Genomic DNA, 18,771 nt, shown 5'->3' with positions numbered 1-18,771 from the left:
ACCTTGCTATTTTATAACTCAGCTGATAAAATAGTCAGGCCATGTCTGCAACACACCACAGCCAGTCAGCCCAAGACACCCAGATACACGTGATAAAGTGTGGATTTACCCGATCTACCAAACCCAAAAGTAGAAGATAATCTATTTATAGCCCACGTTCCATGCCATCTTTATCACTAATTACGTGGTGCCTACTGATGCGTGGATATGATATGTATCTATGTTACAGGGAGTGTTTCTCCCAGACTTCTTTCTCCGGGGGGGGGGGGGGGAACATGATATTTTTTTTGGGGGGGGGGGGGGGGGGTCAAAATTTTCCGGGGTGGGGGGGGGGTGCTGACACTGGTAAAAGTATATATTTTCTATATAAATTCCATTTCGTTGGGGGGGGGGGGGGGTATGACGTCATGGCCTTGAAAAAAAACCGATCGCATTTATACGACACAATTATTTTGTTTTAAGTGGGAATTTTGTTTAAAATATAGGTAGGTGTGGTTGACCTTTTCCCCCGGGGTCAAGGCTGGTGAAAATTAAAACAAAAATCACCGAGCCCGCTGTCGCTTAGTTGTGTAAGGAAGTAAGGTGGTATTTAAACCACAACAAACCTCGTTTTAGCTTGGGGGGGGGGGGGGGGGGGCGGGAGATATGCCTGGAAGAAATCTGGTTACGGGTATATGTAGGTGAATACATACACACACATGCATTTATATATATATATATATATATATATATATATATATATATATATATATATATATATATATATATATATATATATATATGTGTGTGTGTGTGTGTGTGTGTGTGTGTGTGTGTGTGTGTGTGGCAGAGGCGTAACGCCCGGGGACAAACTTTCGATTTGCACCCCCTCCCCCCTCAAACTTTCGATTTGCCCCCCCCCCCCCACCCGCTCTCAAACTTTCTATTTGCATCCCCCCCATTTCCCCCCCCCCCCCCCTTCCGCCCCCCCCCCCCTTCGTCACGCCTCTGGTGTATGGATGTGTGCGTGGGTCTATGTGGTGTATACATGTGTCTGTGATATCTAAGCTAGTGAGTGAATCTTGTTTGAATGACTTAAAAATTGGCTAGCACGCACTAATGTCTATTTCCTACAACACTACGCATTGCGTGTCAACACCACAGTATGATTTAGGCAACCAGCTGTCACAAATAGTCAACGTGCCCACAGCTATTTTTAGTTTCGTTTATCTGTGTTGGTATTTTTTTTGTGTGTGCATATTTACAGCAATGAAATATGTAATTATTGAAATAAAATTAATTTTACCAACATTGTTTTATGTATTGAAGAAAATGAATCTGAGTTCTATCGGTTCTCCGTTGACCTAATTAACAAGTAAAATCGGTAATTCCCAGTGCGTTACATCAGTCTATCACCTGTGTAATGTAATCATTACGTGTATTATTATGTATATTTATAGAAGTTTATATCGTTTGTAGAAATGTAGACGGTCACTGTGTTAGTGGGTGGTCAGTATGACATTTAATGGTGTGTTTGCCAGGCTGCTTAAGAGCAGGTTGTCATCTGATGGTTGTCTTGTTGCCTGGGTTGTAGGGTTGTCAATTTAAAGTTCTCTTGTTGACAGTGTGACGTTTCTTGTGTTGAAAGGTTGACGGCTGTTGGGTTGTAGGGTTGTAGGGTTGACAGTGTGATGGTTGTTGGGTTGTAGGGTTGATAATGTGACGGTTGTTGGGTTGTAGGGTTGATAATGTGACGGTTGTTGGGTTGTAGGGTTGACAGTGTAAAGTTTGTTGGGTTGAAGGGTTGACAGTGTGATGGTTATTAGGTTGTAGGGTTGACAGTGTGACGGTTGTTGGGTTGAAGGGTTGACAGTGTGATGGTTATTAGGTTGTAGGGTTGACAATGTTTAGGTTGTTGGGTTGTAGGGTTGACAGTTTGATGGTTGTTGGGTTGTAGGGTTGACAGTGTGACGGTTGTTGGGTTGTAGGGTTGACAGTGTGACGGTTGTTGGGTTGAAGGGTTGACAGTGTGACGGTTGTTGGGTTGTAGGGTTGACAGTGTGACGGTTGTTGGGTTGAAGGGTTGACAGTGTGATGGTTGTTGGGTTGTAGGGTTGACAGTGTGACGGTTGTTGGGTTGTAGGGTTGATAATGTGACGGTTGTTGGGTTGTAGGGTTGACAGTGTAAAGTTTGTTGGGTTGAAGGGTTGACAGTGTGATGGTTGTTGGGTTGTAGGGTTGACAGTGTGACGGTTGTTGGGTTGTAGGGTTGACAGTGTAAAGTTTGTTGGGTTGAAGGGTTGACAGTGTGATGGTTGTTGGGTTGTAGGGTTGACAGTGTGACGGTTGTTGGGTTGTAGGGTTGACAGTGTGATGGTTATTGGGTTGTAGGGTTGACAGTGTGATGGTTATTAGGTTGTAGGGTTGACAATGTTTAGGTTGTTAGGTTGTAGGGTTGACAGTGTGACGGTTGTTGGGTTGTAGGGTTGACAGTGTGACGGTTGTTGGGTTGTAGGGTTGACAATGTTTAGGTTGTTGGGTTGTAGGGTTGACAATGTAAAGGTTGTTGGGCTGTAGGGTTGACAGTGTGATGGTTGTTGGGTTGTAGGGTTGACAGTGTGAAGGTTGTTGGGCTGTAGGGTTGACAATGTTTAGGTTGTTGGGTTGTAGGGTTGACAGTGTGATGGTTGTTGGGTTGTAGGGTTGACAGTGTGAAGGTTGTTGGGTTGTAGGGTTGACAGTGTGATGGTTGTTGGGCTGTAGGGTTGACAATGTTTAGGTTGTTGGGCTGTAGGGTTGACAATGTAAAGGTTGTTGGGCTGTAGGGTTGACAATGTTTAGGTTGTTGGGCTGTAGGGTTGGCATTGTCAAGGCTGATATTAGCGCTGATGACAGACTGTGTGACAGAATCATTTTTAGTAGCACTGTCTGCCCAAAAACGTTCCCGCCAAAAAATCGACGTCTGTCTTCTCTACTGCTCACTAAAATACTCGCTCAGTTCAACAACATCCCATAACCTCAACACAGCATTTCATAACGCCAACCCTATCACAACAAAGAACGTGCTCAGTTCAACTACATCCAATAAACTCAATACATCATTTTCTAACTCCAACCCTATCACAACAACCAACGTCATCAACAGTGGTGCCTAGACATACGAGTTGTCCGTAACATTGCTCGTATATACAAGCAATTTTCTCCATTGAAATTACTTGAAAAGCCATACATCTGAGATTTATTTTGAGATTTATCTCTGTACAGGGAGATAACTGATGATATTAGGACTTATTCTTTAAAAGGGTCAGCAACGATAACCCAGAATTACCAAATCGACGTGTTTCCAACTGACCCGCGGTTGTCCCCCAACTTCCCAATGACCTCAGGTCAAGTGTGCTACACGAGGATAGCCCCGCTAGGGGTGGGGGAGACGTTCACACAGAACTGTAGCACCCCTATTGTGGGCACGCTAGGGGTGGGGGAGACGTTCACACAGAACTGTAGCACCCCCATTGTGGGCACGCTAGGGGTGGGGGAGACGTTCACACAGAACTGTAGCACCCCAATTGTTGGCACGCTAGGGGTGGGGGAGACGTTCACACAGAACTGTAGCACACCCATTGTGGGCACGCTAGGGGTGGAGGAGACGTTCACACAGAACTGTAGCACCCCCATTGTGGGCACGCTAGGGATGGGGGAGACGTTCACACAGAACTGTAGCACACCCATTGTAGGCAGGTTCGTCAGGTTCATCAGGTTTGATTTTTCAAAGTTTTGGTCATATGCACCTAAAACAAATAATTGAAGCTTTTTTAATGCATATTAGTTAATCATTTGTACTCTAATTTATCGGATACATGGATTACAATGATTTATATACCAGAGAATCACAAATACAGAAGTCGATTCATGTCCAGTAATCGTCCATTACGCCAAACTATAACAGTTCACGTGGTTCTAGATTCTTCAAACGATTAACGATTGAATTGTTATAGCCCACGTCATAAATATTTAAAGAACGAGACGATTGTCATGTACTAAAGTCTAACCCGCCCTGAACAAAGTTTGAGTTAGATGAATGCCCAAACAAACGTGGCTTCGATCTTTGAAACGCTAGCGTTAACAAATTACTTTGGGTGAAATAGGAGCAGCTTTCAGGCCCACTAATTAATTAATGTAGTTGTTCGGTACACCGGGGTGAGGAATTAAAAATTAAGGTTGACCAACACAAAAGTATTGTAGTCACCCCGTTATATAGATCGATAGCTTGTTGCTTGACAAGGTGTATTGCCGTATTACCTGGGGCTAGATATGTGTCTGTGCGGTATGTGTCTACTGTCTGTTTTGATTTGATTCGACTTAATGAGATTAAAATATCTTAAATTATCAAACATATATGCCTTCATATTAAAAAAAAATCTTTATTTTTTTGGGATCTCGCTTAATTTAGGATACTAAGTTGAAAATGGAAATATCCATTTTGATAAAGCGCATATTAATGTAGAGGTGTTTTTTTTACATTACCATTATATGGCTGCGTATAAAGTTAAAGTTGGTTAATTCTAAATTCTTAATAAATGCTAAGTTCTGTTACTCTTTATGCATTATAATAAACCGGGAATGATCTCCCCTAAACTTTCTCGAATATTCTAATATAACACTACGGGGGATGGCAACTAGGGATATAGACTTCTAGACATGATTTTTAATCCATTTTAAATACTCAAATTTTTTTAACATAGAATATAATCTCGTAGAAAAAAGAAATGCACACCAAGTGAACGCTAAATAAAGATGTGCATAATAGTGCGCAATATTATTAGTACTTTATAAACTTACATGCGTTTTTTGAGAAATCGGAAATAGCGTAAATAAGTACTTCCGGTCAACGGAAATTACACAAAACTTGACAGAGAATTAGATTTTTTACTTACATATCAAATTTCATTTATCTATCTGAAATAGTACTCAAGTTATAGGCTTTTGAAAAATTCAAAGTAGAAAAAGTACCACTTCCGGTTATCGGAAATCGCTCAAAAGTTGATACGGATCTACGATTTTGATAAAATACTTATATATGAAATTTCATCAACCTAGCTGTAACGGTACTCAAGTTATCGTGTTTACACACGGACACACACACACACACACACACACACACACACACACACACACACACACACACACACAGACATACGGACAAGATTGCAAAATTATGTTTTTCCGTATCAGTGAGATGTAAAACGTCGAGATTTGCAAAAATCTCGATTTTTTTTTTGCACGATTACAAGACTTTCTCTATAGGCCTACTTCGTATATACGAGAAAGTAAAAAAGGGCAGATAAATCATCCAAGTTCTGGTCACCATTTAATTGTAATCGAAATCAATGCGTCGCTTTTTGCTAGACGGATGTAAGTTGCCAGGAAATGTCTGTGTCGTCTCTTCTCCCAATCTTGACGACCTTACATCTGTGTCTGGTGTCTGCAGGTCTCTACAATGCTGCCCTCTATAAACCTGCCTACCAGAGCTCGGATTATCCATTCTTTGAAAACGGAACCTTGACGGCAGATTTGGGAAATGACGGGTTTGACGATCCTTTTTGGTTTCACAGACACTGCCAGACGACCAACAACGACACCCCGGGATGGTGGATGGTGGATCTGAGAGGTCTCTACACTGTGGAGCAGATTGTCATCACAAACAGGTAGATTGGTATATTCTTATAAGATTTGTAAACACACACATGGCTTTTTAATCAGATTTGATTTATTTACATCTACCCATTTGGCTAGATAGAAACTTGCAAATAAAACTTCGGCCATTTCTACTGAACCGACCTGACCTGGACGTAGGGCTTCTTCTTCGTTCTTAATTTTTTTTATTGTTGGAAGGGATCCCCCTCCAAAACAATTAAGTATACGTGTCAACTGGTTATGCGTCATTGAGGCCATTGACTCCGACTTCAGCCTGCTTTTCTGTCTGGATTTGCTTCCATAGAAGTCCAAACAAGAACAAACTACAAGACAGCAGTTGTTTGATTTTGGAGTTGTCTGTCCCCAGCTAACGAGCCTCATCTGCCCGATGGTTCGATCTCGAGACTTTTCGGTTTACCAACCATGAGCTTTACCGTAGGACTGTTGATAAGGAATCTACCCACAGTCTAGATACGGGATAACTCTAGAGAACGCCGCCATTCGTATATTTGCTATGCTGTTATAATAAAAACTACTTCACAATTTTATATTGATGTGCGATACCGAAATACTTACACAAGATGTTGGTTGAATTGGTTTCAAAACGTGATGTAACATTTTAAGTTTGTAAACAAAGATATAGAAAGCAGAATGTGCTTTTTTTCGCTGGTACAACATGCACTAAGTGAACAAGTAAGACGTCTACTGTACTTAATTATTTTTATGTGAAAGTTGTTATATTTCACAGGGGCGACGACCAACCCTCATCAGACCGAGCCCAAAACTACCAAATCGACGTGTTTCCAACTGACCCGAGGTTGTCCCCCAACTTCCCAATGGCCTCAGGTCAAGTGTGTTACACAAGGATAGCCCCGCTAGGGGTGGGGGAGACGTTCACACAGAACTGTAGCACCCCCATAGTGGGCAGGTTCGTCAGGTTCATCAGGTTGGTAGACTCAGTGTTGTCAGTTTAAAACGTGAATTTATTCCATTAAAATAACTCATGTACCAAAACATAAAGTTTAAAAATGACACTTAAATTAAGATGTCTTAGAGCTCTACACTTCTACAATAACTTGACATTAAATAAAATTTAATTAAAAATAATCTAAGCATGACGAAAAATAATCTCCTTCTATTATTTAATTAAGCTGTTAAGATAGATTAAAGGTTTGTCATTGGTACCATTAAATTAGGAGTAGGCCTACTCAAGCAGGAAGAGAATATAATAGTGCATTTTATCGTTCCGTGTTTGCATGAAATTTTACCGTGACCTAGACAAATGAAAGTCTAACAAAAATTACTTCGTGAGTAAAGAAGAGTAACACGGTCAAAGGGGAACAACCCGGATAATACCAAAACAAATAAAAGAGTGCCAAGGGGAATGAAACAAATAAATTTATTCTTCAAATGTAAATGTTTGACTGTTTTTTTTTGTAGGGCCTGCATCCAATAAACTGAATCGTTGTTAAAACTTATTGTTGTATAATATATATATATATATATATATATATATATATATATATATATATATATATATATATATATATATATATATATATATATATATATATATATATATATATATATATATATATATATATATATATTTATATGTTTATATTTTTAACCTATACACACACACACACACACATATATATATATATATATATATATATATATATATATATATATATATATATATATATATAGGTTCCATGAAAAATGATCTCAGGACAAATGATCTCAGACAAAATATCTCAGACGACAAAATATCTCACGCACAAATGCTCTCAAGTTAAATGATCTCAGGACAAATGATCTCGCGGACAAAAGATACTAGGACAAAATATATCAGAACAAATGATATCATGGACAAATGATCTCAGACAAAATATCTCAAAGGGAAATTTTAGTAGTAGGTAGGATGATTTTAGTTGATTTGAACAATTTTTATTGACTGTCAATATGGTTTTGTTTACTTTTTTACGCATAATAATTGTGAATAAAATGAATTTGTCAATTTAACAAACTATAAAAAGATTTATTAAACTTTGTAGTAGCATTTGATTTAAAAAAGTAAAAATTATAACAAACTTACTTACTCCTTTAGCCTGAAAGGTATAATAAATGATAATTTATAAAACAAATAAAGTCACGGTAGCTATACATCATTAATGTATTAATTAATTAATCAAAACAAGCGAAATGTTTTTCAAAAATATGAATGGGTCTTCAGGTTCGTAACGTAAAACTATTGTTTTTATTGCATCATCAACACAAACATAATGCTTACGTTTCTTTGCTGGTTGGTAAATCGTTGTGACAACACCTTTCCAATACTATGTGATCATGTATTGTGTGAACTCTTGCTCGACGTGTCGTAATTTCACATTTCCAAATCTCTTTGCATGATTATGGCTTTTATAAACATAAATTAACCAGAAACTAATATCCTAAAATCTTTCTGCGAGGTAACGAAAAAGGCAATAGATGAGTAACCTCCACTAATACTGCTTTGATTGCATGCACACTACGACAAACTTTGCTCCGCGATGACCGCTGTTGTTTAAATAAGAATTTGTCAACTGACCTAATTACTAAGGTGTGACCGACGCTTAGCTATTGACTATAGATGTTTGTTGTATTGTCCATGGAGGGCGGTTGTCTTTCACTAAAGGCATGTCTCTGCCACCAAAGCGGGCTGCCACCTTGATACGAAGGTGTGTCTTTATTGTTATTTCATTCCTTTCTATCTAGTTTCGTCCACCTAACATGATAAGATTGTCTCATGTTTGGCAAGCCCACCTGTCTATCGAAAAAATTTCTTTAATCTTCGTATACTATATTACAAATACTAACTTTAAAATATTTAGAGCAATATGACAAATTTATACGGCAAAAATTTCTTACAATTATTGTATAGGCCTATAAACAATATTAAACATAGTAAACAAAACCATATGACAGTCAATAAAAAATTGTTCAGATCAACTAAAATCATCCAATACACTATTAAAGTTTTGCTGTGAGATATTTTGTCAGAGATATTTTGTCTGAGATGATTTGTCCATGATATAATTTGTCCTGATATATTTTGTCCTGGTATCTTTTGTCCTGAGATAATTTGTCCTTGAGATCATTTGTCCTGTCACCATATATATATATATATATATATATATATATATATATATATATATATATATATATATATATATATGTATATATAAATATTTGCAGATACACCCCAGACTTAATGAATTTATGCGAGATCAAGGTCATGGCCAGTTCCGTATCCTACCGAGAAAATAAATTTTCCAGGACCGAAAACTCTCGTCTCACCATAGCACCATTTACAACCACCACCACTACCAGCCCTACCACCTGCTCACTGACGTGTCTGGAGCGTCGTGACAGCGACACCTGCACCGCATTCAATTGGATTCGAACCTCTAACCAGTGTCAGATGTTCAGCCTTGACCCACGCATCCCAGTCTCACTCACTGCTGACTCGGACACAGATTTTTATATCCAGGCCTAATTAGTTTTACGTCATGTATACAGGCCTAATTAGTTTTACATCACCTGTACAGACCGGCCTAATTAGTTTTACGTTATCTGTACAGGCCTAATTGGTTTTACGTCATGTATTCAGGCCTAATTAGTTTTACGTTATGTGTACAGGCTTAATTAGTTTACTTCATTTATACAGGCCTAAACGTTTTACGTCATGTATACAGGTCTAATTAGTTTTAAGTCAAGCGTTATGGCTGAATTGGGTTCTAAAAATGTCCTAGATCTAGTTATTAAAAGAATTGCTTCGAAATTTTGGAAAATTATTTTTACATATACTCAATCCGTTTTATATAATAATTAAACACAAATTGACAATTAAAGAGAGAGAGAATTTAAAAATGAGTGTTTTCATATATTTACATCTGTCTGGGTCTTCTGCTTACTGTAATACACAGGACCACACAACGTATAGCGCACAATATAGAGGACTTAACAATATACTAGATTTTAATTTAATAAAGAGTTTAATACAGTACATTGATAATACAAAAATAATTTAAAAAACGTGATACTATAAACCTTTTACACACTCGTTCATGCCCCCCTCAGCCCCCCCCCCCAACACACACACACATACACAATCAGGGGACGCTACTGGTAAGGGACGTGACAACATCATACTAAGTCATACGGCAACATTTATACGTCACATACACGGCAGCAGGAACAACAACTGTTGAAATAAAAAACATGCAAGTGAGGGAATATGCGAAATAATACGTATATTGCATATTATATGTATAGGCCATATCCCTTGGTTCACTTAAAACACAACGACTAATTTTGTAGTCGACTCATTACTTTGAATTGCGAACTTATTAAATGAAATTTGTTTTGTTTTACTTTTACCCAGCTCGTATGGTTTGCTAATAACAATATATTCATCTTAAAAACGATTTTAACATTTCTTACGAAACAGCCCATTTATATAACAATTTACAACTTTGAGAGTGGCGTTGATATTATTTTGCAAATCGTGAAGTTAGAGCAGTTGAGATGGTTGTGTATCCATCTGGTTACTGTGTTCCTAGTGTAATGCTAGCTGACCTTTAGCATTCGAGCTGACCAGAGCTAACAATGGCCAAACTCATGTGACCATTCAAACTACCAACCACTGGCTGGTGACTCACACTACCAACCACTGACTGGTGACTCACACTACCAACCACTGACTGGTGACTCACATTACCAACCACTGACTGGTGACTCACACTACCAACCACTGACTGGTGACTCACACTACCAACCAGAGGCTGGTGACTCACACTACCAACCACTGACTGGTGACTCACACTACCAATTACTGGCTGGTGACTCACACTAGTTGACTCACACTACCAACCACCTGCTGGTGACTCACTACCAACCACTGGCTGGTGACTCACACTACCAACCACTGGCTGATGACTCACACTACCAACCACTGGCTGGTGACTCACACTAATTGACTCACACTACCAACCGCTGGCTGGTGACTCACACTACCAACCACTGGCTGGTGACTCACACTAATTGACTCACACTACCAACCGCTGGCTGGTGACTCACACTACCAACCACTGACTCGTGACTCACACTACCAACCACTGACTGGTGACTCACACTAATTGACTCACACTACCAAACACCTGATGGTGACTCACACTACCAACCAGGGGCTGGTGACTCACACTACCAACCACTGGCTGGTGACTCACACTACCAACCAGGGGTTGGTGACTCACACTACCAACCACTGGCTGATGACTCACACTACCAACCAGGGGTTGGTGACTCACACTACCAACCAGGGGTTGGTGACTCACACTACCAACCAGGGGTTGGTGACTCACACTACCAACCAGGGACTAGTGACGCGTGAGACCATAATTTTTTAAAGAGCTGCTGAAGATGTTTCTCCTTACTGTACTTTGTGTTGTGACTTTAGTATGGCGTTGGTCTAATTTCATATGCCAACTGTCTTTTAGTGAACACTATTGTGAACTATGCAAAACGTATACTAAAAAAAATAGTATTAGATTAGTATTCTGTCGACTCATGCTATTTTAATGTAACCTGTAAACTGGTCATAAAATGCTGTTGAAGATACTATGTTGACAACAGTAGCATCATTAAATTTGTAAAACTACCAACAAACACAACCCATTTTAATTACTATCTACAGCCTATATAAAACTGAAAGAAGTCGTGAGTTTAAAATACCCAGGCACTAAGGGGGCGGGGAAACCAGGCAATAGAAAAAAGTAACTGGTGAATAAAATTAAAAGAAACAATTAAAGGGCTTTAAAGATAGCAACTCATCTCTGTCTAAATAATTGTATTTTAATATCGTGCGATATCTTTCGCAATTATTCTATCTGGTATCTGTTTACATAGTTACAAAAACCTAACAACAAACCCAACCACAACCACAAACACCAATACGAACACAAAGAAAAAAAAACGAAAAAGCAAACGAAAACAAACCAAATCCAAAGAAAAAAAAACACAAACGAAAATGCAAACGAAAACAAACCAAATCCAAACGCAAAACCAACCACAAACACAAATACAAACACAAACCCAAAGAAAAAAACACAAACGAAAACGAAAAAAGAAAACGAACCAAATCAAAACGCAACCACTAACGCAAACCAAACCTAAACACAAAGAAAACACTAACGCGGACATAAACGCAAAGTGCTCACAGTCTAGCCCGGGGCAGAATTGCCTGTTTCAGCTTAATAATCGACTACAGTACCCCAACTTATTCATAGTCTTTTGCACTCACTTAAACGAACGTAGGTGCCAAACAAACCAAATGAACAATTATAATACTCCAAGCTTATTCGTAAAATACCTACAACATTTGCACTTTATCAATTCCCGCTAATTATGTAATTATTTTTTTCCCAACACCAAAACAAAGTAATAAAAAGTAAATTTTTTTCCACTAATGCACTGTTTTATAAAGGGAAGTAATTGTGTTTTCCTAATTTATCAAATGGAAGTAAGTGCTAAAGGACTAAATATAAATAATTTTCAGATATAATTAGAATTTTTGTTATTATTTTAAAATTATGTTTAATGAACATGCCGACAATTATTACTATCAGTTTGAAAAATGAAAATTATTTCCAAACACTTTCAATGGTAATTTTTTAACTCATAAATTCAGACTATGATCACGATAATAGTCTAACACTTAAATCCATCGAAGTATGTCAACGACAAACAAACTTATTTTTACATACAGAATTGAGCTTTATATATTAGATTGACAAAGTTAACAAAGCAATAAATTAAGTCGTCCGTATTTATTTATTTTTATTATTTATTTATTATTTTTATTTTCTTATTTTCGGTATCTGTAAAGATTTTGCTCTTGAAAATAAACTGACTGCTTGCCATATTTATGTCAATCTTTTAAAGACGTTACTTGTACAAGGTAACTTCAATTAGACACGGGCTGTGTATGTTAAAAATATGAGGGGCTTATACCAACATGAGGCTCCAAATATATCAACTTGATGTTCCACATATGAAGGTCGTCTATCAACTTAACCTTTTAAATATGAGAGGCATTTATCATCTTGATGTTTTAAAATATGAGGGACATATATCAACTTGATGTTTTACATACGAAGGGCATATATCAACTTGATATTTTAAATACGAAGGGCATATATCAACTTGATGTTCCACATATGAAGGTCGTCTATCAAATTAACCTTTTAAATATGAGGGGCATATATCAACTTGATGTTTTAAATACGAGGGGCATATATCAACTTGATGTTTTAAATACGAGGGGCATATATCAACTTGATGTTTTAAATACGAGGGGCATATATCAACTTGACGTTTTAAATATGGGGGCATATATCAAATTGAAATTTTAAATATAAAGTGCGTCTATCAAATTGATGTTTTAAATATGAATGGCATAAATGAACTTGATGATTTAAATATGAGGGGCATATATAAACTTGACGTTTCAAATATTAGAACAATCGGTAAACATGATGGTCAACCAACAAACGAATATATTTTAACATCAGTAATTCGAGAGTGATTATATATACAGTTGTATACACATTGCGTAATGTCAAGAGGGAAATAATATGACGTAATGTAATGGGGAAATGACGGGAACGTGGAGTGAGCTGAGTCACTCATCTGTTGATGTTCACCCAAGACAGAAAAGACGTACGCTTCACCTCTTCAGTAAAACTCAATGATTTAAAAAGGGCAGATATTGCTCAGTGACTGTGGTCACCATTTAGATCTAGTTATAAGCAAAGCCGCGCCCAGCTCTGCGAACGTGCGGGATAAAATGGCGTCCATGTTCTGGATGTTTCTCCCAATCTTGACGACCTTACGTCTGTGTCTGGCGTCTGCAGGTCTCTACAACGTTGCCCTGTACAAACCTGCCTACCAGAGCTCGGATTATCCGTTTCACAACGACGGCTTCTTAACGGCAGATCTGGGTAACGACGGAAATGAGTCTACGATTTTGGACCTCAGACACTGCCAGACGACAAACAACGACAACCCAGGATGGTGGATGGTGGATCTGAGAGGTCTCTACACGGTGGAGCAGATAGTTATCACAAACAGGTAGATTTATTTGTAGGTAGATTTTAATTGTATATTTCTTGATACTTACAATAAAACGTTAAACTTTGTAGCCAATACTATTATACTTTAGCCTAGAAATTCATTTAAATTAATTTAAATTGATTTCAAAGATTATTATTGTTAATCGCCTGTCTTTGCGAACACATTTCTAAATGTTTAAATTAAATTTTAAACGACTTGAACCACTTTCGTGTACCACTCATATCTGCGTAACCAAATTAGTGAATTAGACAACATGCTAGATTTTATCGCTAAAATTTGTCCAAACAATTTTTCTATCTAGCCTAGTTTTTCCCGTGAACTAAAGGGAATTATATGGTTTGGAAGGGGAATAATATCTTACGCAGTTCCAGTGTCCAGCTCTTTGCAAGTTGAACAAATGGAAGATAGAAACTTTAGGCGTCGCTGCTCATATTTTACCTCAAATTGTAGAATTGAATTCGACAAAAACTTGCGAGCTAAAAAAAAAAGATGAGTAATGTTAGCAGCATCATATATTTCATTCGCGATCTAGAAACTTTTCAACCAAACAATATGAAGTATTTTAAATATGTAACACATAAGACGTCTGTTCTTTTTTTATTTTGTTTTGGTATAAATTCATTTATATCACAGGGGTGAGAACCAAGCCTCATCAGACCGAGCCAAAAACTACCAAATCGACGTGTTTCCAACTGACCCGAGGTTGTCCCCCAACTTCCCAATGGCCTCAGGTCAAGTGTGTTACACGAGGTCAGCCCCGCTAGGGGTGGGGGAGACGTTCACACAGAACTGTAGCACCCCCATTGTGGGCACGCTAGGGGTGGGGGAGACGTTCACACAGAACTGTAGCACACCCATTGTGGGCAGGTTCGTCAGGTTTATCAGGTTGGTATTGTTGTGTTTATTTTATTTATTTTTGTTGTGAAGATGTTAAAAACTTAATGCAAACAAAAACCGAATGTCGTAAAACTTCGTTTTGTGCCGTCGATTAAAGTGGAAGTACTAAGACACCCCCAACCCCAAACACAGGGATACCTGAAAGAAACCCTGCTAGTCTGGTTGCAATCAACAGATTAGTTATTTCCCCATTCTTTACTAGAGAATTCTTAACTGTTTTAACATTTCATTAAGTTGAATTAAAATTTATTGGACACAAATTTTCAATTTCTCATTTTTGTCCGGGATATCTTTTCTCTGGAATAGTATGTCTGAGATCATTTGTAATAAGATAATAGATACTAATCATAAAATAGACTGTTACTATTTTATTTGAATTTAAATAATTTTAGCACATTCAATGTCAAATAGAAATATATATATATATATATATATATATAGTGATATAGTGTCTGCTACCTAATTCCCCCCCCCCCTCCCAAAGTTCCAAGTTCCAAGTGGGCCCCCGCCCCCTTTACCTCGGATAAAAATGTCTGATAATCATTAAATGACCAACAATGTCTTACTTTTTACAGATACACGCTGGACATATTGCACTTATGCGAGATTAAGGTCATGGCCAGTTCCGTATCCTACCGAGAAAATAATTTTTCCAGAACCGAAAACTCTCGTCTCACAGCAGCACCACTTACAACCACCACCACCACCAGCCCCACCACCTGCTAACTGACGTGTCTGGAGCGTCGTGACAGCCACACCTGCACCGCCTTCAACTGGATTCGAACCTCGAACCAGTGCCAGATGTTCAGCCTTGACCCACGCATCCCAGTCTCACTCACGGCTGACTCGGACACAGATTTTTATATCCAGGCCTAATTAGTTTTACGTCATCTGTATAGGCCTAATTAGTTTTACGTCATGTATACAGGCCTAATTATTTTTACATCATGTATACAGGCCTAATTAGTTTTACGTTATCTGTACAGGCCTAATTGGTTTTACATCCTGGGTAGAGTTCTAATTAGATTTACGTCATGTATAGAGGTCTATGTCATAACCCATTTGACTTTCGTCTTTTATTTAACTAACAACATTGTTTGAAATGATGTGTATAGTAACATGCTAATTTATCTAAAGATTTACTATTTGTAGGGCCAGCTACATTAAAAAGTATGATTATAGAGTCTTTTTTTGTGTCATACATATGAATTTATAATGCGTTTGTTTTATACAGATGTTTAAAGTGCTACAGTTTGAACACAGGTAATGTGCTACAGTTTGAACAATGTAATAATTTATAGAAAAAGGCTAAATGTTTTATAAATATATTCATTATTTAAGATTTGTTTTAGCCTTGATTATGCAGATGTTTTTAAACTTAAATGTTGGTTTCATAAGAATCTCTTAATATATCAATAAAGTTTTGATTATATAAGTAATATTTTTCCTGACAGAACTGTGGTAAAGCACTCAACTACTAACATGAAAGTCTTAAGCTCAGATCTCAGACAAGTCTGTCTGTGCAGCACGCAGCATCCGCCAAGCTCAGATGAGTACCTGACACAAGGGAAAGTAAAGATAGCTTGGCAGAGAGCTAACCACACCATCACTTTATGTTCAGTAGTCAAGAAACAGATAAACTCTACTTCAGCTGCTCTATGGATGATGGATTGACAGGTCCAAAAGGGAAACTACTTTAATATACTAGGGTCTTTATCAGGCCCTATTGATATTATTATTTTGGTACAACTAATCAATAGAAAAACCTTAAATTCTTGTAAAAGTTTATTAAGTGTTAAGTAAGTTGTACCACATCAGAAGTTACAGCTTCCCTGTCTATCTGCTTATATGAATATATTGGCAATATGCTGTGATTTAAATACGTAATGTTTGTTATTTGTTTTTTGTTACTCTTTATTATTAAATTGTACCCTAAATTATTATGAATAATAACTATCATGCCTTTTTCATGTCATTCTAAATTCACTGCCTTATTAATTAGTGCCCCCCCCCATGTCAATTGCTGTGCCTTTTGTTTATTATACGGCTTCTCACCTAAGGGGGAAGACAAACCGGAAGTTGAGGTACGACAAGGTTGGGTAGGTTCATAAAGGGATAGTGAGGAACAGAGAGAGCGGAAGTTGAGGTACGGACAAGGTTGGGTGGGGGTCATAGAGGATTAGTAGGGACAGAAAAACCGGAAGTTAATTGTATAGATAAGTTCTGGTAGGGTCATGGGGGAATAGCTAGAAGGAACAGAAAAACTGGATCTTCTGGTGGGTATGTAATGTTTATTAGAATCACAGATAACTCGAATCAATCTGGTTTTTAGTCATGGAAAAATATAAAACTGATCAGATTTTGTGAGCAATATTTAGAGCTGCAGTCCCCAAATCAATACGACAAAAGAAAACGTCTGTGCACAAAAGTAAATACAAGATATAGATCATGAAAGAGATGAAACAAAAGACACGATAGCTGATGAGCTGGGCCAATATTTTTAGTCGAGTTTCGGGGCAGCTCATATGAACAGTTTTTTTTTAATACTACTAATGTAACATAATGTTTTATCAGCAAGAGTTTAAAAAGGTGTGTTAGTGCGTTGTTAAAGGTACTGTGGCTCAATGGTATACGGTGACGCTCGGTGGGGGTAGAGCACCACGCCTCCCCCTTGTAACGCCACTGTTCAGAATATGACTACTAAAACTTAAAGTGTGTACTTACACATGTGTAGTGTAAGTTATTTAAGCTACTCAAGGTGTGTATATGCAATTTTTCCATGTGATATGGGCTGGGGATGTGTATTAGGCGTTTGTATCTGGGGGTGGGGGGGGGGGGGGGTATCAGGGTGTGTTAAAAAAAAAGTCACGATAACATTAGGCATCTCTTTCTAAATATTAAGTACTTTATTATTCATAGACTCTTACCTTATATTTCAGCACATTGCTCCTCTGTAAGATAATAAACGAGATCCAAAAATTAAAATAGGCTTTGAATCTAAATCCTCTTGAGGTTAAAACAAAGATGCGCACGGCGACATGCGTAGATCAGGTGTGCTGTGGTAGCGCCTTAAGCGACATGGCCTTAATTACCAATGGGCAACCGGAAACATGGAATTTAGGTTCAAGGTACAGCCATGATTACCATGGCAACAAAGGTCACGGCGCAAGCTGCGCAACTCGCTAATAACAAAACTGTCCAAAAAAAAAAACACGTAAGACCAAACCAAACATACAACAAAAACATTTTTTTTGTGTGTAGCCCAATCAATTGTTGTAGATTTTTATTGCAGTGAATGACCTACGATTATTTCGGTCGCCATTTATGAACAAACCTTTCGGTTTTTTTTCCCGATAGTTTCTAATTACTACTACTAGCCCTCGTATAGAAACTTTGGTTTATAAGCAAAATAAATGATGATGGGGAATTCAAACTGGATTAGTAATCAATGGTATAATAAGTGTAGGGCTGTAATACCTTCATGTACGCCTTAAAAGAGAGTTGTCCATTAATGAGTTATTTTAGTCGACATATCAATTTTTCAATGACGTGGGGCGTTGTAAAAAAAAAATCCCCTTTCCCCCCATGTATAACATTTTAACTGTGTAAACATCACGTTGAAGTCACTTCGCCCTATCCATCTTGTTTGTGCTAAACTATGATAAGTATTATATTATTACGAGCCGACCCGCGGCGTATCATACGCCGCTATTTAGTTGTTTTTTTTTCTACTTTTCAGTAATTTATAATTTGCGAATTCGACAGTACCAATGCTGCCACTGAAAATATTTGCTTAAAAACACTAAACCCCCCCCCCCCCACGTGAAAGCAGCCTCCTCTTAGTTACCTCCTCTAAGTTTAAAATCGTTTCAAACTAAATTATCTGCCCCTAATAGCCGTCACCAAACCCGTCTCTATGATTGTAAAATGTAAACAGCGTGACCACAGCTCACCAGACAATGTGGGGGTGGGGTGGGGGTGGTAGTGATATTGATAGAGAGAAAGAGAGGGGACTGCAAGGAG

At 37.9% G+C, this 18,771-nt stretch overlaps 2 protein-coding genes across 2 annotated transcripts; one reads left to right on the top strand and one right to left on the bottom strand.

Moving 5' to 3' along the window:
* Positions 1-3,375: 3,375 nt before the first annotated feature.
* LOC131955762 (bradykinin-potentiating and C-type natriuretic peptides-like) lies at positions 3,376-5,521 on the bottom strand. Its single transcript, XM_059320007.1, has 2 exons — positions 5,503-5,521; positions 3,376-3,767 (listed from the first exon to the last, which is right to left on the bottom strand). Exons 1-2 carry the CDS (start codon positions 5,519-5,521, stop codon positions 3,376-3,378), a joined length of 411 nt encoding a protein of 136 aa, XP_059175990.1.
* Positions 5,522-5,610: 89 nt separating this feature from the next.
* Positions 5,611-9,430, top strand: LOC131955756 (uncharacterized). Its single transcript, XM_059320002.1, has 3 exons — positions 5,611-5,684; positions 6,422-6,619; positions 8,914-9,430. Exons 1-3 carry the CDS (start codon positions 5,632-5,634, stop codon positions 9,212-9,214), a joined length of 552 nt encoding a protein of 183 aa, XP_059175985.1. The 5' UTR covers positions 5,611-5,631; the 3' UTR covers positions 9,215-9,430.
* Positions 9,431-18,771: the final 9,341 nt, after the last annotated feature.

The sequence above is a fragment of the Physella acuta genome, unplaced genomic scaffold (genome assembly GCF_028476545.2).
Source record: "Physella acuta isolate Inbredline_101_S28 unplaced genomic scaffold, ASM2847654v3 ptg001100l, whole genome shotgun sequence".
Classification (NCBI taxonomy): domain Eukaryota; kingdom Metazoa; phylum Mollusca; class Gastropoda; family Physidae; genus Physella; species Physella acuta.
This window is presented reverse-complemented; position numbering and strand designations above follow the sequence as displayed.

Coding starts and splice junctions, on each gene's coding strand:
- LOC131955756 (XM_059320002.1), top strand. CDS start 5,632: ATGGTGGATCTGAGAGGTCTCTACACTGTGGAGCAGATTGTCATCACA. Junction 5,685..6,421: donor CAGATTGTCATCACAAACAG/GTAGATTGGTAT, acceptor TATATTTCACAG/GGGCGACGACCAACCCTCAT. Junction 6,620..8,913: donor AGGTTCGTCAGGTTCATCAG/GTTGGTAGACTC, acceptor AAATATTTGCAG/ATACACCCCAGACTTAATGA.